Genomic DNA, 20,235 nt, shown 5'->3' on the forward strand with positions numbered 1-20,235 from the left:
AGATGACTGTATCTGCCTATACGAATACAAATAGGATACACGTGGACTACTGTATGTACAGCTGTACCCCTAGTGTAAATATTTTCGACAGCGAAACGTTACGTACGCGTTTGCGTTAAGTGTCATTTTGTATGAGATTTTTGACTTTCCAAAACGTCCCGCTTGGCGCGCTGTTAAAAAACCCATACAAAATGAGACTTAACGCAAACGCGTTCGTCACGTTTCGCTATTGACTAAATTTACACTAGGGGCACTGAATTGAGCTCGTGGCAACTCAAATTTCAGAATCACGCAAACGACCAAAATTTATACCGAATATCAAAACCTTATGAAAGTCAAGATGATATCAATATAATATCATGTTAGTAAGATTTGCTGACGCAGGCTCGCCCGGTTAATATTAATGTGGAATATAAAACAGTTGTGTGTTATCGGCCAATCAGTGTGGCTATATGGGTGTTGAATAAAAACGGTATGTATGTATCTGTGATGGGTTGTGAGGGCTTCATTGATTGGCAGGCAAGGTCTGCTCTCATTAACTAACATTTGACGAACTGTCTGGCGTAGTGACTAGTGACCCCTGCCTATGAAGCCAATGGTCCCGAGTTCAAATCCTGGTAAGGGCATTTATTTGTGTGATGAGCACGGATATTTGTTCCTGAATCATGGGTGTTTACTATATATCTAAGTATTTATATATTATATATATCGTTGTCTAAGTACCCACAACACAAGCCTTATTGAGCTCAGTGTGGGACTTAGTCAATATGTGTAATAATGTCCTATAATTACTTACTTACGATGACGCTAATGGAAAATGTTGGTTCCCGTACAAAAATATGAGAAGTTTGGGTAATTTTCCATGGTCCATGGATATATTCCCATTTCTCCCCGTCCCACGTGACCACCGCCATAAATGAGGCGGGGACACATTGGAAATACACTCACACTAATAATGGTCAGCTAAGGCAGGAAGGCTTTTCTGCAAGTAGCTGATTTGCATTGATTTAAGAAATAGATGTAATAATACATCTAAACCAGTTTCAGTCCCAAAACTCTGCTACGTTTTTTTAGCGTTACAAAAAAAAGAGAAACAAGCTTGAATTCTTTTTATTGAAAAAGGTTTTTTTAAATCAGTAACTACTTACTCAGTAAGTTACTTATAAAAACAAAAGAAAATAATGTAAACGATCGCATATGATTTATAATTGCTATCGAAAAATAAAACGATATCAAGTAAAAAGTAGTTTACGACATACTCAAGTTAGGAATTAATTTAAAATAAAAACCAATGCTACAGTCAGCTGCAGAGATAACTGATCCCCAAATTTTTAAGGGGGGTCAACCATCTCTGCAGCGGACTGTACTTATAGTGATTAACGCAGTAGCAGTATTTATATTGGTGATTAGAAGAAAATTATATTCTAAGGTTTATTCAACCATTAGGTTTAACCATTGTTAATATTCTTAAACAATTGCAGGTGTCACACTACTAGTACTGGTTGTAATGAAATAAGACACTGTATAATAATAATTTTACAAACTGACTCAATTATTACCATAGATTTTGTCAGTTTCATAGTTACTTTTGGGACTGAGACACATCAGGAGTTAAAAAAAAGTATTAAATTATATAACATTGTAAAGATTTAATGAGTCTATTATGTCCATATATGTTTTAAATTAAATCCCTATGGCAAATCACATCACATCTTCATGCATTCGCAAGATTTCAGTTCAACTAAAGTGTCTAAAATAAACTTATTTAACTTAGATCATATTTAAAGGAGTTTTGTCGTCCACATCACTTTTCTTCTGCACAATCTGTTGCAAATCATGTTCCTGGACCACAGCGAATATTTTACTCTTGGCCACATTCAGATGGTACGGAGAAAAGGTCTTCAGCGTGGCTCCAATGCTCAGAAGGAAAGAGTCCACCGGGTCACAGGGGTCGAACTCCGAGAGCCCTGTCGTACTTGGCTCCCCAACACTCGCTGAAGGATTTTCTACCTCAACCTCCTCATATTTCTTTTTCTTTCTCTTTTTCTTAATACCAGACTTCTTACCTTTCGCCTTAATCGGCTTTTCTTCATTGGAATCATCGGTGTTATGATCAGGGATGTCTGGGTCGTCATCCACATCACAGTCCCTTTGGTTCTTTTCATCCCACGAAAACTCGCCGTTCTGTATCAGAATATCCCTATAAAACGGTCTCATGAAAGCAAGATCGCTTTCGTACTTATACAGCTTCACTCGCTTACCGGAGTTGCTTAGTGTTTTCCTCAATATACGGCGATTAATGTCTCTGATGTTGATCCACCTCGCCTTGCACACAGCCGCTATAAAAAAATACGAGCGTAAGCGTTGCGTCGTAAATTGTAAACGAATTCAACTCAAATCGTAAACTCACCGGGCCGCTTGAGTTCATCGCCTATCTTCTGCCAGACGACTTCTCTGGCATTAAAGTCCATGTACTGGGGGTTATTATGGTCATAGAGCACGGTATTGTCTCTGACTAAGCCAATAAGTTTTAAGTCTAGTTTTTCGTTGAACATTTTGAGGTTACGCGGAGGAGCGTTTAGAACAGACTGGCGCGCGGGGCGGGAACGTGCGCCGCGGTCGTGTCGCGAGGGTCGTTCGGTCGCCGATCGATTCTCGCTCGCACCGCAACGGCGATGGCGGCCCGGCAAGCTGGCAACGTCGAGATCGAATCGGATTCGTCGGGTCTTTATCTTTACTACTTTTATTTACATCTAACTGTAAACTATTGTGGCGAATCAGTCAATTAAAAAATCGGTGATTGGTAATCGAGATCAAATTCTGAATTGAATATAGAATAGAAGCGTAACTGGCAAATGTTTTTAATTTTGTTGTTAAAAAAATATTTTTTGTAGTCACATTTCGATTCTGTACAATACAAGCGCAATTTGGACATACGTATGCCCTAAAAAAACTTCCACTGAATTAAAAAAGTATGGTGTTTTTGTAATTCGACGGAAAATAATTTTCTCGGGACAAGTTAGTGTAATTATTCGACTTAGAATAAGGAGCTCTTCAAACCAACCAAATTTTATCCACATCTATCTAAAAAAATCTACAAATCATCGGCCCAATTAGGTACACCAATGGTTTACGAGTTTACGAAATTTTAGGCACAGACAGCGCATTAATTAAGTTGTAGAAAACGCCTAACAAAAACGTTACATCTGATAACGAGATTTATAATCCGTAAACATAAGGAATTTAAAATTTAATGAACATTCCACTTCTGCTAAATGTTTAGCATTTTCCGTTCCGAGAACAATCCTAAAATAGTGCAACCAATCAAGCTGTCTGATTGATAATATTGATATAGATTGACATTATACTAATGGTAAATGACGAACTGATCACCCTTTTCGCAAAGTTGCTGTGCGTCTATTCAATCACTCACATTGATGTTGATTGAAAGAAGTGTTTTTTGTCTGGAACGGTCAATAATAAGTGATCATTGAGCGATTTGTCGATGTAAACCAATACAATTTATTTCATAGATTTTTCAATAGAATTATACTTCTCTTATATTTTCTAATCATAAATAGTATCCTGCCAAAACCGAAACCAAGCTTCGGTTTTGCTATAGTTTCGGCTGGAACCGAGCCTTAGGCTGAAATATGATTTTTATACTGAATCCTGCCGAAACCTTCGGTCGGACACTAAACTTACGATTTAACCGACTTGAAGGCGTAGATATCCGGGGACAGTACTGAACAATTTCAACAGATATAGTCTGTGCGGAAAGAGAAGAGTCGTGGAATATAAGGGAATCAATACGTTCTATGACTCGTCTCTTTCCGCAGACTACTAATAGTACTAATTACAAAGCAAAATCTCAAAGCCAGCATTCATGTCATTGTCACCCATCAGTACGATCAACAGGTAAATATCCAGTTACCTACTCTGTAACAACTTTCACATAAGGGCTGGTCGCACCAGACCGTCTGTCACCGTTAAAGCGTTCGCTAAACTTTTGTTGTATGGGAAATTTCATAGTTCACTGCTGAGTGACGTTGATCAGTTCGTTCATTGTGGTTGGTGAAACAGGCAATTGAGTCTTCGGGCAGTTTGCTTTTTAGAAGCACTATCAAGTTTTTAATTGACATTGCCGAAGGTCTCAGTTTTGAACTTTTGACTCGGGCAAACTGCTTTTGTATGTCCGAATGTTAGGCTCTACAGGTTGCAATTCCCAACCGAGTCACGTGAAATTTGGTGAGCAGGTTCATTAAATAGTTTTTTTTGTCGTTTCGGAAATGTACTAAATGGTGAAAATTGGCATAAAGGACTTAAGTGCCATTAGCGTCTACGACACTGGTGATGTGATAATGGCCCAAGAATTTAGTTTATTTTTATTTTTAAGCTTTTCAATCTTAACTCGAGGTCTTAAGCCCCACCGCTCACAGAGCTACTAGTTTATTTTAATTTATTTATTTAGGTCTTTACAATATTACATTATTAGGCACACATTCGAATTTTAGATATCCTAAGCTTATTGCACAACTTATTATAGGCAAACACTGCTTGTGTAAACTTAATCTGGCTAGACTAGCTAGAATAGCTAGAACATGCAATATTATAGATATTCTACAAAATAATGCGCCTTAAAACCTTAATTCGATGAGAACTTGACGTGTAGATTCTCTCTGTATGATAAGTAGGGAGAGTCCGGGAGGCTTGTCCAGGTGAAAAATGTGCCAGAATTTAAATTTTAAATTATTACTGCACTCCAATATCACCTAATGATGAATGATATGATTCCCCTACATATATCTAATGCACCCACGTCGTGCAGTATGTGTTTGCGAGAGCAAAGCACGCACTAATCTTGACATCAAATTGTTTAGATACTTTATGGTTCCGAATAAAGTCATGTCGGTACGCCGGTAGAGCAAAAAGTACCGCCCTTCATCAAATCAGTGAACTTAGAAGTTCCTTTAAACCTCGTCAAAAAAAGTCAAAATATTAAATAAATTTTACAACCGTCAAAGTGGCTCATAAAAATGGCCGAGCCCTAGCAACAGAACCAGAAAGAAATATATCGGAAACATATCGATAGCCTACAGAAGAAGTTTTAGAAAGTTAATCCTGTATTGGGTTACCGGGTTAATGCAGATACTCGACTCATTCTTAAAAATATCACTGGCTATGCGTATTCGTAATTTGTGATAATTGAAGCCTGACGTGAATATGAAGGAATGTGCCCGAAGACTTGTAAAAATTATAAAAGACTTATTAATAGGACTTATGTCCCGGCGACAAGTTTCTAAAATTGCGAAATATCTACATAGATTGAAATTTCCTTTTCCAGAATGAAAGTTTCCTTAATATCCTATGAAATTTTCCTTAAATTTTCATGAACGCCTCCGCCCCACGTGACCACCGCCATGCAAGAGGCGGGCATACCTAGATGGGAATGATTTGTATGTAGCGCCTATTCCCATCTGTGCGGGGGGGACATATGAGAATACACCTTTTTAGGGTTCAGTACCATAAAGGTACAAAAGGAACCCTTATGGTGCGACTCTGTTCGTCCGTCCGTCCATCTGTAAATATCTCGAGAACCACTTACGCTATCGATTTGAAATTTGGAACAGTTATGAACAACGCTAACCCAGACACATTGAAAGTATTATTTTGTTATTTTATTTTTAATAACTATGGGAAATGCCTCAAATGGCCAATATAAATTTCGAAGTCTAGTGACTAGGTCAAGTGGGGTATCATTTGAAAGAGCTTAAATTGAACATTCCAAAACATTTTTTTACTATTTTTATGTAGTGGAAAAAAAAAATATTTAGGGAGAAAAATGTGAACAAAAATACCATTCCCCCCCCCCCCATTCCTCCCTCCGAAGTTTACCGAAGAAAAAATACGTGTATTACATCGCGCAAACTAGTTAACAATTTGCCGATAGATGGCGCTTTACTCAAATATACTGCATGCAGCTGGCCCATGCCCATGCCCAGGATGTGAGTATACTCTTTTCTGAAAGATTTGAAGGTCGTATCGGTCCAGAAATACCGCGGGCGAAAGTTCATTCCACATTTTAGCTAAATATGTCTATAGGATAGGGTATATCTAAAATTGTCGACTGGTAACAGTGGTAACTGACTGATTGTTCTTAGACTACACACAATTAAGGTCTGCAGATCACCAACGGAACTAAATTTTATTTAGAAATTTGATAATAGTTATTTCCGAGTCAAAGGGCTCTTGTCCCAAGTATGTATGGCGGTAAAAATAATTAATTAACAAACAAGTGTCAATAAAAAGACGAGGACAGGTTCACACTTCACGCTTTCTGCCCGTAGGAAAGTGAAAAAGTGGGCGAGAAGTGACTTGAAGTGAGGTAATACGCCGTAAACTAGCGCCGCACACCCGGTTGCGCTCACTTTCGTTATGACAACCAGTCTAGCACAGATAATATAATCAATGAGTTAACAGATCTGTGGCAGGCCTGTAGCGAGATATGAGCCAATTTGGAGACAGCGGGCTTATAAAGCCAGGGTTTCCCCGGGTGAGAAATGCGCGAAAAGAAAAGTCGCAGTCAACGATCTCAATTCAGATCGGCTTTTTTTTCAGGATATAGGAGGCAAACGAGCAGACGAATCGCCTGATCGTAAGCAATTACCGTCACCCAAGAACACCTGCAACGCTAGAGAGGTCACAAGTGCGTTGCCGGAATATAAGATGGGAGTTCGCTCTTATCTTGAAGATTTGAAGATTGTACCGGTGCGGATATACCGCGGGCGACAGTACATTCCATAGATAAGCTGTGTGCGGCAGATAGTTTTTGGATAAACGCACAGTTGAGGACAGAAACAAAACACGACATGTAGGTTCTGGCACGAAACAGAGGAGTCAACAATGCACATTCTCTGTTCCTGTAAACCATTAATGTCAGAAAGGAGTACCTCCTTAGGGCGGCACGTATTGCAACCCTACGACGTACAGAGCATTACGGCCCTAATAATCTGGAATTTCCTGGATTAAACGGACATTAGTAATGAACTTTAAAGGGCCGTCACAATAGATCACTGCTTGGTCGACGTGACACTCAAAAACATTACCCTCCTCCTAACGGAGTCGGGTAAAAAGCTCCACAGCACCACAACTACAACCAACCATCCAACCATCACCACCACCAGTCAACCATCTAAGTGGTGAAGATAGAAAAGTTGTCGCGTAAAGCGATGGCAGAAAGAAGCGGCAGTGCGAACAATTACTCGGAGCGCTCCCCGTTATATGTACATAGCGAGACGTTTTGGAGATAGCGAGCTTGTAAAGCCGAGACCCTGGTGAGAAATGCGCGACAACTGAGTCGCAATCAAAGATCTCAGTTTTGATCGGTAACTGTAGCTAGGATACCAAAAGTCGTGTGAAATGTAAGAAATTATCGGTGGCACCTTATTGCTGAGCACTTGAGCAAACGGCGCCGGAATACTGAAGGTATGCGTCACATTCCAGGGTTAGATGCACGGCGCAACACGATCTTTATTACAATGTATGTCAGTATGTAAGCACAATCCCTGATGTTGTAAAAGGATTCCAGCACGTTCAATTTGAGATTCTGGAGGAAACACAACACAGCAGCATTTCAGCAGCAGTACATGATAGGATAGCTGTTAAAATTTTGTTTTAATGACTACTCACTAAAACAAAAAATTTCACCACACTAACTAGTAAAGGCCCTCTTGATTGTTCAAAAACGAATGAGAAAGTTTTGTTTTATCCACATGTGGGGCAAAGTAATCAGATGCAAATTTTGAGTTGTTTCCTATGTTAGCTAGTAGAATTTACTTTGAAATGATGATTTTGAATGATTATTTTTTTATTACGTTCATTTGGATCTGATTTCATTTGAATTTTTTGGTATTTCATAGTTAGTAGTTTCCTCATGTTGGTGTGGTGAAAAAAATTGTGTTTCACTCGGAGGCAAAGTTTGTTTCACCCTCGTGCCTTGAAACCCTCGCAACGCTCAAGATTCCACTTCTCGAACCACTCGCTACGCTCGTGGTTCAATTTTGGAATCTTTCGCTTGCTCGGGTATCAATATTAGCACGAGCGGTTAAACAACAACTTTGCCCCCTTGTAAAACAAATAACTATTACAACCACAAAACCTATAGTCCGTTTTTTTTAGTCTGGAACGCTGATTTGTTTCTTACATGGAAAATGTTAGTAGCTCAAGAAAATTAACCCGAATATAGGCAATCACGGGAAATAATTCGTGTAATTTTGTAAATTGGTACAATTATACGTTGTGGTGTCCAGATGAACGTAGGAAGAAAAAGGTTGTGCTGACGGTGAAGGGCGGCGGGAGGGGCAGAGGGGGGTTGAAGGTACCTTTTTCTGGTTTTTGCTCATATCTCTGCTGACCAAATATAAAAAACCGGCCATTCTCAGTGTAGGGTTCCATAGTTACCTGTCCGTCAAAATGGACTTTTTTTTGCAAAAACAGACCCATCAAGATCGCTATAGTTTTCCTTGAAAGTCTTTACTAAATAAATTAATAAATATTATAGGACATTATTACACAAATTGACTAAGTCCCACAGAAAGCTCAATAAAGCTTGTGTTGAGGGTATACATAGACAATGATATATATAATATATACATATTTATAAATGCTTAAATACATAGAAAACACCCATCAACACTCGGGAACAAATAAAAGACCCAACGACGACCCGGAACAGATATTTTTTTTTTTTTTTTTTAATAGCCTATTTGTGTGTCCCACTGCTGGGCAAAGGCCTCCCCTCTAGCTTTCCAATCCTCCCTGTGCTGAGCAAGGTCCCGCCAGTCCCGCTGAAACGCATCCAAGTCGTCCCGCCATCTCTTTCTCGGTCTGCCTCTGCCACGACTACACCGGGGATGCCAGCTAGTGGCTATTTTAGCCCATCTGTCATCATTCATCCGGCAGACATGTCCAGCCCAGTCCCACTTAAGCCTGGCGGTCTTCATCCCAACATCGACGACACGGGTTTTGGAGCGAAGCTCTGTGTTCCTCACCCTGTCTGATCTTCGGATACCCAGGATACTCCGCTCCATTGCTCTTTGACAAACCTTGAGCCGTGATTTTTGCGCCTCAGTTAATGACCAGGTTTGGGCACCATAGGTGAGGACGGGTAAGATGCACATGTCGACGAGCTTGCGCTTTAGTGCAATTGGGAGTTTACCTTTCATGAGTTCCTTCATAGACCAAAAGCTCCGCCAGGCGTTTTCGATCCTTCTATCAATCTCCTTGTCCTGGCGATCTGTGAAGGAGACTATCTGGCCTAGATAAGTATACTCATCGACATATTGCAAAATGTTCCCATCCACCGTCACCCCGTGCTTCTTGCTGTTGGTCATTAACTGGGTTTTAGATTGGTTCATTGTCAGACCAACCTCAAGGCTTGCGTCGCTAAGTTCTTGTAGCATACTCTGCAGTTCAATTGCCGATGTTGAGAAGAGTACGATGTCGTCCGCGAATCGAAGGTTTGTCAACCTCCTATCGCCGACCTCGATACCCTTTGTCTCCCAAGAACAGGAACAGATATAACTGGAGAAAATTGATTAGGAGAGCTGACCCCAAATAAAAATGGGATAAGGCCAGAAGAAGAAGAAGAACACCCAGGAACAAATATCCATGCTCGTCACACAAATAAATGCCCTTACCAAGATTTTTTTAATTTTTTACTAGCCTTTACTTTCACGATTTTTTTCACAATTTTTGGACCCATTGTTCAGAAGTTAGGGGAAGTAGAGAGGGAAACATATTTTTTCTTTCAGAGCGATTATTTCCGAAAATATTACGCATATCAAAACATGGTTACTGAAGACCCCTATAAGTTTTGAAAAACCTATTCAACAACACCCCACACTATAGGGTTGAATCCAAAAAAAAACATCCCCAGTTTTGGTGTAGGGGAGCCACCCTAAAAATTTTTTTTCTTCCAAAATTGTATTATTTGTAAACAGTTGGTGAAACATTGCAAAAAAAAAATCAAGTGATCTGCTAGCACTGCAGAGTTAAGGACAGTTGATTTAGATAAACAAAGTATTTCAAGAGAGACACTTCAAAATATAGGATAGTATTTATCATAAACAAATCATTTATTTTGCTTGAAACATGGTGAATACAATGGTCCACATACATATGAATGAAACATACATTTCACCAGTAGCTGACATGCAAAATGACAAAACATTTTAAATGAACAAAATCAAAACCAAAAAATATGATTAATGCAAGCAGGAATAACATGTACCGCAGCACATTAATAGTATTAATTTAAATAACTAGGACAATCGCGAAATGATCATGTCATGATCCAAAGACTCAACCAATAAGATTCTTATAAGCATTACGATTTTGTGTTTTTCTAATCAGAACCCAATTTATCGTCTTATTCTACTACATAGCTATATAAACAAAAACAATATTTTTTCACAGTACACTACTTGGTGAGATGTAGACCTAAGCCCACTTGCTAGAAAAAAATATATTTTCATAAACTCAGAATCATACAACGTCAAGAAACGAAGCCATGCTCCACCTAAATGTTTTTGTTTCTGGAATTTAAAGTTATCTTCAAATGGCTTAATATTATCTACTAAAGCCACCCAACAATAATAATCTACTTCCAGTATCCATTAAAAACACACATACAATCACCATAGGATATATCCGAACAGCCAAGGTGCTCACAAATATCTGAATACGCCTCTATTATCAAGGCGTTAGAGTGCGTGTTCCGATATTTTTGAGCACCTCGGCTGCTCGACTGATGGCGACTGCACACATAAAGCTCACTCGCAAATGATAAGCTTTAAACAACCAAAAAGTTAAAGTAATTAGGAGACTTCTCAGGTCATATAATTTATTACTATTGCTGGTGCTTAGTTATTACATTAAGATAGTATTGTTTGGGGTTTTCTGTTGTTCAGAATGGACATTTAAACATTTTAAAAATTAGCTTTCAATTATTACCTTTATGGACAACATAAAAGTGGACATTTAAAACATCATGTTTATGTTGTAATAAGCGGATTGTGGTGAAACAAACAGTACTATGCAAAACGTAATGTAAGGAAAGATTTACTTACCTTTAACGTGTACAGCTCACGGGAACTTCTATGTCGATCAAGTGGTTACATTACAACACTTTTACTTTCATTACTATTGTCAAATAGGTATTTAACGTGAACACCAAACGGATCTTCGGATCACCACAAACGTTGATGTACCAATAACGATAATGCTAATAAGAATGAGCCACGGATTTACTTCAAAATCGAATAAATTTGCAACAAGATTGTAGTTAGCGGACACCACTTCGCTTAGTGCCGCGTTAGTAACAAACTCATTGCCGCAACAAGAACTCATTACAATTAAACTACAATAGATATTTTTGTAGAATAAGTTTTTGGACTAGAAGTAATTAACTAATTTAATTTATTAATTTAAGATTGTTATTGACCTAAATATCATTCGGCAGCAACCATTCAGTAAAGTAAACACGAATGAAAGTATTTCCCTTGTCAAATGTCATTTGAATTAAGTCATTGTGGCCAATAATAAAGGATATATAATTTTTTTACTTAGTGTGGATTGGTTCAAATGATATAGTTTAGAATTAAAAAAGAAAAATATTTTTCTCCAAATTTTTGACATTAATGTCAGTGTTGCCTGTTTAAAAAAAAATTATCACCATCGAAATTTCACTTCGCCATATTCGCCCAATATTCAAATGATCTAATGCAAAGAATATAATAGTCACTAGGAGATCTAACGTATAAAATGACAATTCCATATTCTAGCGTTCAGAGGCAAATAGACAAGCAAACGTATTCGCTTCGTGCATGGCGTCGTAACGTCGCCCAAGTGGGGTGTGGGACTTGATTCTCATATATCGGTGCTGTAACCGCGAAAATCGAAGTTCTTCAATTGCGGGCATTTTTCTCTGTCACTCTAATTACGTCTTAGTGAGAGTTAAGACAATTGTTGTCTTGCCTCTGTCGCACTTGTATGTTCGCACCTAAGTATGACAGGGAGGCAACCCGTCGAACGTGGTTCGCAGTAGGCCCTCTGAACATATTGCTTATTTGACAGCTAATAAATATGAAGATTTATATTTTTTCCTCTGGCTTTTACTCCTGTTGCACGTGAGTTTGCCAATGTCCTTGATGATTATGATGACGAGTATTATATTCTTTGATGATGACTTTCACACGTGAGGAGAATGTCGAATATGAAGATGTCTTCCCACGAAAGTTCATATTTTCACCACGTCGCGTCGTGCGTTGGCGTGGCGTGTATTTCTCCCACCACCAACTTCGCACATAGCCAATCGAAAGAGATGATATATATGGCTTAGAGTCTGTTCGGAAAGAGAAGAGTCGTGGAATGTATTAGGCCCCATACATTCCACGACTCTATCCGCACAGTCTCTAAAAGGATATAATATTGACCGTAGTTCTGAGCGACCGAATATGGGGAATACAACAATACAATCCAAAACTACGTTAGGAGCGCTTTTTGCCAATGCAACTCGAGAACTCTAATTTTGTGTGATGCTATACAGCACGACCACGGAAGACTTTGTAATTTCTTTTGCGGTAAAGAATCACGAAGAAAATATGTACAGTCAGCTGCAGAGAGGTGACCCCCCCTGCATACAATCAGTCTATGCAGGGGGTCACCTCTCTGCATCTGACTGTACTTAAAAAAAAAACATACGATTTAGGCACTGTGACAGCGTGGTCGTGCCGTATAGCATCTACCCAGCACGACCACGCTTTATTTTATGACATAAGTGGTTAATTGAAGCGTCAGGGAAGGTCTCTCTGTTTTGACTCGGGCAATCTGCTTTCGTATCGTATCCGGACGGATGTTGTCCCGACTCCCGGGTCGCAATTCTCAACGGATTTTTATGAAATTTTGTGATTAAATAGATTTTTTTGTCGATCCAGATTTTGTATTTTTTTCTAAATGCGGAAATTGACAACTTAATCATCATTGACATATATATCACGCACCCGAATTGTGCAGTCTAACACCACAATGCGATTGGTTGGCGAGTTCACACCACGCGCGCGATTGGTCGCAACTAGTTCCGTTAGCCTACACGATCGGCTCGAATTCGTGAGTGACACCACTGAACTAGCACCATTCTTAGTGCCCGTCCTTAGATATATATGTCAATGTTAAGAGGCCTTAACAGACGCGCGTATTTTGTAAAATGCTTCCTTTTTCATTCAAGATTACGTAACTATTACCTTTATATCGCCTTGCCTAAACCGTATGAGTACATTTTTTTTTATAAAAGTAGGTACATAAAATTACATTTACTTTGTAGTATTTTGACTATTAAATTAACCATGTCATAAAATAAAGCGTGGTCGTGCCAGATAGCATCTACCCAGCACCAACCCGACCTCTATACAAGACAAAACCTGTAAAATAACTATTTACCATCAGTTTTTAGACACTGAGAACATTTTACCATAAATAAGTTGATTGATAGCTGTTAGTTTGAAAATTAATGGCGTCAAGGCGTCATACATCCCAAGACTGGAGCAAAAAAAATTTTTGTTTTTTTAATAATATTGAAACCAACTGCAGTAGCTTACATTAAATACATAGAAAACATAAAGGTCTAATAGGACATTTAACGTTTAATGCATAAAGCGGTAAACATTTTACAGGTGTCTGAGAAATATCAAAAATACTCCCGATTTTCTCAAGTCCCATGATTGGTGCCGTTAACACGTCACTTTGCCTAAATCGTATGAGTAACATTTTTTTAAATAAAAGTACATTCATTTTGTAGTATTTTGACTGTTAAATTAACCACTTTAATGTCATAAAATTAAGAGTGGTCGTGCCTGATAGCATCTACCCAGCACGACCCCGACCCCGGTGTCAGTGCCTTAACCGTATGTGTATTTTTTATACAAGTAAAAAGTAAAAGTATTTTTTTTTTTCCTGAATTTGTACCGCAAAATAAATTACAAATTCTTCTACGGTCGTGCTGTATAGCATAACACCGAATTCTGACGCCAAAACTTATTTTGGGAGAGCAGGGGGTTTAAAAAGAACAGTTTTAATATGACCCAAATACAAATGACCAATGCATACAGGCATTTCATCACAATTTTGGAAGTTGTTATCTGTATGATTGTTCAGGAAATAAATTACACGAATTAAATGATCACTTGATCCGATAGAAATTTAATTGTTTATAAATTACATAAATATAAACTCTGCATATTTGGCAAAACACAATTATGCTATTTGTGATTCTTTCAAAATTAGGTATACAAACATATTTATCTGCAAATACACATATTTGCTTCAGTCATAAAATACTATCTTTATCTTTACAGCCGTTTAAGACAAAGTTAAATGGACATATTAAATGCAATATATTAAGGAATTTTATACATTACACATCATCAATAGTATTATGTACAATCAATGTACATAGTCATAATGTTACTCAAATATATAGCTTACAGTCTAGAAATAATACTAAGAAGTTGGAGGTCAATCAATCAATCAATTTTTCGTGTTTTGGCTCCATCAAGGTGTTGATGATTCTGCCAATGTCGAGGTTGGATAAGACACGGCTAGTATATGAATCTTATCATATTACGGTTATAGACAGTGTTCGGTGGAGAGCTGGAGGTCACACTAAGCATATAAATAAGGAAATATTTAACTGTCAAATAATGACTGAAATATGTCATCTCACCATCATATGATGCTGCTTCAGCAGTCTAATTCATGTCAATGCAAGGAATATTATAAATTATTATATAATTTAAATTAAACTGCTTGAAAAAGCTTGAATGCTGCAAGTCTTAATTATCTAAAAGCAAAATTTTATTAAGAATGTGAAAATTGAAGAAACCATTTTGGAATCTTCCTCAAATTTGAAATTAGCCGCAACAGGGTAAAGTCAGTGCCTTAAATAGATACAAATTAACTAATTCTTACCAACTTAGGTAAAATCAAGAACACACATTTAAAATCAAAATTATAAAAATTAAAGCAACCTTAGCAAGGTTAAGTCTATGCTACAGTCTAATTTGTGGAACAATCTTGATAGGCGAGCTAGTGATGGGCTTCTTAGGGCTGAGCTTGTTCGGAGACCGCATCACTACATCCACAGCCTTCCTCAAGATTTGGTGTTCGGATCTTTTGTATTCCTCAGTTATTTGAGATAAGTCTAAGTCTGCATCAATGACCAGGACCTGAAAGAGTTTAGTGCAATTGTTAGTAACATTCTGTTGAAAATGCCATCGCAAATTTGGGTGTTATTGGTCATAAGATTATCATTACAACTCATCTAAAAATGGTTTACTTGTGATTAGCTGGGTCCACACAGAGCGAGGAGATTGCCTCGCTTAGTATTCCCTAGCTCCCCCAGACGTCAGCAAAGATAATCAAGATCCAATTCCAAAGGGTCTAGCAGGCTAAGCGAACTAGAGATGCCCCCAACGGATTTGGTCATTCTCTCAGGTGGTGTACTGGCAAGTCCTAAGAACACTCTATGCTTAATATCAGTCCTCAATCTTCTTTTGTTTTCGAGGTATTCAGGATAATGTAAAATAATCAGCGTATCATTGGTAGTGGCATATTTTGTAAACTATTCAAGTTAGATTAACGAAACAAAATTATATTTGGCAACAATAAAATAGGCTACAAAATACACATTTTTAACCCGTCATGGATTTATACTTTATTGTGTAAAAAAACATTTTATTTTTCTTCAGATTCATTTTTTTACTTTTCGCGGAGGTACACCTCCAGAAAAAATATGCATGGATAGCCACTAGTACCCGCTACATACACATATAAAAAGATTTGCGTAAATCTTCGTGCGTCATGTCAAAAAAAATCGAATAAGTAGTTAGGAGCACATGTAAACAAAGTACTAGTGCAGGCTGCAGATAAGTTAGCATGTAAGTGTGTAACCTTTTCTTATAAACCTATTTATAATGCATCGACGATGACATGTCTACGTTGATAACATTTGACACATATTCTAGCTGCATATGTTTTATTTGCATTTTGTGTTAGAAAATTGATAACACTAAGTGTAAGTCTTGTGAAAAAACATTAAAAAATATTGATTATAAATAGGTTTATAAGAAAAGGTTACACACCTACATATCTGCACCCTGCACTAGTACTTTGTTTACATGTGCTCCTAACTACTTATCCGATTTTTTTTTGACATGACGCACGAAGATATACGCAAATATTTTTATATGTGTATGTAGCGGGTACTAGTGGCTATCCATGCATATTTTTTCTGGAGGTGTACCTCCGCGAAAAGTAAAAAAATAAATCTGAAGAAAAATAAAATGTTTTTTTACACAATGAAGTATAAATACATGATGTGGGTTAAAAATGTGTATTTTGTAGCCTATTTTATTATTGTGAAATATAATTTTGTTTCGTTAATCTAACTTGAACATTTTACAAAATATGCCACTTTCAATTATATGCTGATTATTTTACATTGTCCTGAATAACTCGAAAACAAAAGAAGATCGAGGACTGATATTAAGCATAGAGTGTTCTTAGGACTTGCCAGTACACCATCTGAAAGAATAACCAAATCCATTGTTGGGGGCACCTCTAGTTCGCTTAGCCTGCTAGACCCTTTAATACTTCAAATTTCGTTTTTGGCTGGTAGCCCCTAGAAGAACAGCAGGTTAACCAATTTGGATTATGACCAGGCCATAAAAATGAAAAAAAGGGTTTACAAGCAGTATAAAACATTTACAAAATAGTTTCAAGTTATCCTTCATGTGGAAATATAAAATTTGAATTATCTAGAATTTGATCATTTTGAAAAGCGGTGGTGGCCGAGTGGATATGACGTTCGACTTTCAATCCGGAGGTCGCGGGTTCAAATCCTGGCTCGTACCAATGAGTTTTTCGGAACTTATGTACGAAATATCATCTGATATTTACCACTAGCTTTTCGGTGAAGGAAAACATCGTGAGGAAACCTGCATACATCTGCGAAGAAATTCAAAGGTGTATGTGAAGTTCCCAATCCGCATTGGGCTAGCGTGGGGACTATAGCCCGAGCCCTCTCGCGCATGAGAGGAGGCCTGTGCCCAGCAGTGGGACGTAGGCTAAATTATTTATTATTATTATTGATCATTTTTAGCTTGCATGTGCACTAGAGCCTGTTATTTGAATAATTGGCAATGTCATAATGACGCAAAGCACATTCACACTTGCATAATATTGATAACAAGTTGAATCCAACCTGTACAGACTTGTTCTGTTTCTGACAAAATATCTATATCTGACTGAGAAACCTATCTAGATTTTAAAGCTATTACTTACCATATAAGTTTAGAAACATACCATGATGGTAGACCAGTGGCTATACTACCAGTGGCTATCCACTGGTAGTATTTTAACAAATTAGTCATTTTGTACATATTACAATCTATTTTGAAATGTTATTGTGTACCAAAGGGTGCCAAATCCAAAAACAAAACATAGGATCATAGCAGTGATGTCTGCCTGCCTCTGGAAAGAAAGCAAAAATATAATCTGTACAAACAATTATTTAAACTTACTGGGGCAGGGCACTCAGCATGAGTCCTGTTGACCAGCCAGTCTTCATGTAGGGTGTGGAGCTCTTCTAAATATGACAGCGGGACACACTGCTCCTCAGAGCGAGCTCGCTTCTTTATCCTTTCATGGGCAATCACTGGGTTTGTTCTGAGATAGACTGGAAAAGTAATTTTAGGGATAAATAGAAAGATCCATTACAAAATGACATAATGTATAGGCACATGGGCAATGCGATCCGGCATGTCCCGCCTCCAGCCGGTCGGTGGGAATCGTACATTAGACAAGCACACTGCAAATTCTACTCAACACTGAAAACTTTGTTATGATGATTCTAGATAAAGGCATTAGCAGTTGTTACAAGAAACAGTAAATATTGGTTAGCCACCATCTTTGTTTGGTGCTTGTCTTCAAATCAAAAATGTGCTAGTTTAGTCGTTACACTAAAGCTAGACCACACTAAGTTTTCATGCCAAGTGCTATGTAAAGTATGGCGCTTACTTTTATAAATTATTTTCAAGCAAAGAATAGCCATACTCTGACTTGAGACATTATTTATTTTATTCCAATAGCCACTTACCGATTAGATCAGCTTGAATAGGGATCTCATTATGAATAAACCGGAACCACTCATCCAGCACTGAGAACTGGGCTGGGTGTAGAGTTCCACTTCTGTGCATGTGCTCCACAAAGCAGTACCTTGCACTGTACAGTGACCGCTCCATGAGCTTCACTGGGGTCACTGTGGGCCTCCGGTGCATGTCCAACATGGTCAGGGACACATAGGCTTGGAAAGCCATTGCCCACTTTGTGGGGTCTTTGTACATGAGATCCTTGAAATAAGAATTTAAAAAAATACTTTAATACTCTCACAATGATAACAATTACGTGGAAATTAATGTTTCAAGTATATTTAGATACATTTTTCATGACCCCATTTGTTTATGTAAGGTAGATTGCATTCGAGGCCATCAGGTCAAGTGTTGCAGATTTAGATGACTACACCTACGTAATTTTATTAGGGACTGTTGCATTGATAATGAAATCTTAAAACTACATACCAATAGGTTCCATCCTCGGAGATTGCGCCATTCCTCCACTGGCTCGGTCAAAAGCGTTATATCTTCAAACTGGCGAAAATGTTCCAGAAATGTTGTTTTACCACTACCAATATTGCCTTCCACGAACACCGTGAAGGGTTTTGTATTGGCAGTACTCATTTTGTAATAGCCTCTTTGAGCTGCAAAATAACAAACAGATGATTTTACTTGACCAGACGCTACTACTAGGCCCGTTTCCCGCCTAATTTGCCCGCCTTTAGCCCGTCATGGTTTCTTGCCAAAGACCCCACAGAACAGACAATTTTGTCTATGTCCTAAATTTTCAACTCGATCAAAATGTATCAAAACAATGCAAACATAACCTTTATTAACTTTATTTAAACACATTAATTTACCATTATAAGATAACAAACGAATATACCGCCGTAACATTGTGATTTAACAATATTTTCATCGAATTCTAACATTTTTTTAGTGATGAATTCGCATAATACTGAGAAATTCTCTTCGAAACAACGCAGAAAATGTAAGTTCTTCACGTGAAATGAAAATGCCAAATGGCTGCATAAAATTTCCGTTTCACGCAAAATTTATTCAAAACAAGTAAATTAAATAAAAGATCGGTTGTGCCAACCAAAAACATTGTTTATGGCTGCGTGAAAAATGTAAGCCAGTTTACACTTTTGGTTTAAAAAAAATAGGTATAGGCTGACCAAAGAGCATATAATCACTACGTTGAGGCCACAGTTGAGGCTGACTAACACTACTTGACAGTAAGAACAAGGAAAATTATACTCATCCCTTTCTTTTGAGTGCTGGTACTAAAGTAAGACAAAGACAGTGTAATTCTCTCTGTGGATGGTGGAATGTCGAGTCCTAAGGTGAGGGCCTCTCTATTTGCTCTCTATCCTTCTATTCGAGAGATAAAGAGGCAGATAACGAAATTTCGATTATTGTTTTTCATGTTAGGCCTACCATGAAAAACAATAATCGAAATCTCGTTATCTTATATAGTCTGTCAAACAACTTTGTTAGTAAAAAAAGGCGCAAAATTCAATTTTTCTATGGCACGATAAACCTTCGCAGTTTAGCACCTTCATTTTTTAAATTTGCCGCTTTTTTCTGGTGACGGAAATGGCGTGATAGACTATATGTAACCAAATGTACATTTCGTTTAGCTTTTATAGCCTGTCAAGCAACTTTGTCAGTAGAAAAAGGCGCGAATTTCTAATTTTCTATGGCACTATAAGCCCTCGCGCCTACATTTTTAACGAACGCTACGAGCATAACGAATTGATCTTTTTCTAGTGAGCTAAAAAATCCAAGACGCGCAAGTGGTGAGAAAAAATGGTATATATTTTTAACATATTAATCTAATATAATGCTTTTAATGATTATGTCAACTTCAATTTACCATGTTTAAGCAAATAAATCATAATATAGTATATAATTTAAAACTTTCCTTATTTCAATACCAAATATAAAAATGGATTTTAAAATTTTAGTTGTTAGCGCCCAGACCATAATGTACCAATCATACGCG

At 37.7% G+C, this 20,235-nt stretch overlaps 2 protein-coding genes across 3 annotated transcripts; both read right to left on the reverse strand.

The window, feature by feature from the left end:
- Positions 1-1,629: 1,629 nt before the first annotated feature.
- LOC133518740 (uncharacterized) lies at positions 1,630-2,900 on the reverse strand. Its single transcript, XM_061852422.1, has 2 exons — positions 2,411-2,900; positions 1,630-2,339 (listed from the first exon to the last, which is right to left on the reverse strand). Exons 1-2 carry the CDS (start codon positions 2,553-2,555, stop codon positions 1,771-1,773), a joined length of 714 nt encoding a protein of 237 aa, XP_061708406.1. The 5' UTR covers positions 2,556-2,900; the 3' UTR covers positions 1,630-1,770.
- Positions 2,901-14,240: 11,340 nt separating this feature from the next.
- On the reverse strand, positions 14,241-19,247 carry LOC133518742 (deoxynucleoside kinase-like). 2 transcript variants are annotated; one of them, XM_061852424.1, is made up of 5 exons: positions 19,114-19,247; positions 18,693-18,871; positions 18,212-18,464; positions 17,637-17,791; positions 14,241-15,281 (listed from the first exon to the last, which is right to left on the reverse strand). In XM_061852424.1, the coding sequence occupies exons 1-5, from the start codon at positions 19,157-19,159 to the stop codon at positions 15,105-15,107; spliced, it is 810 nt and encodes a 269-aa protein (XP_061708408.1). In that variant the 5' UTR covers positions 19,160-19,247; the 3' UTR covers positions 14,241-15,104. The 2 variants fall into 2 exon arrangements, with proteins under 2 accessions (XP_061708408.1, XP_061708409.1); XM_061852425.1 differs by having other exon boundaries at positions 19,088-19,244.
- Between the last annotated feature and the right edge of the window lie 988 nt (positions 19,248-20,235).

The sequence above is a fragment of the Cydia pomonella genome, chromosome 6 (genome assembly GCF_033807575.1).
Source record: "Cydia pomonella isolate Wapato2018A chromosome 6, ilCydPomo1, whole genome shotgun sequence".
Taxonomy (NCBI): domain Eukaryota; kingdom Metazoa; phylum Arthropoda; class Insecta; order Lepidoptera; family Tortricidae; genus Cydia; species Cydia pomonella.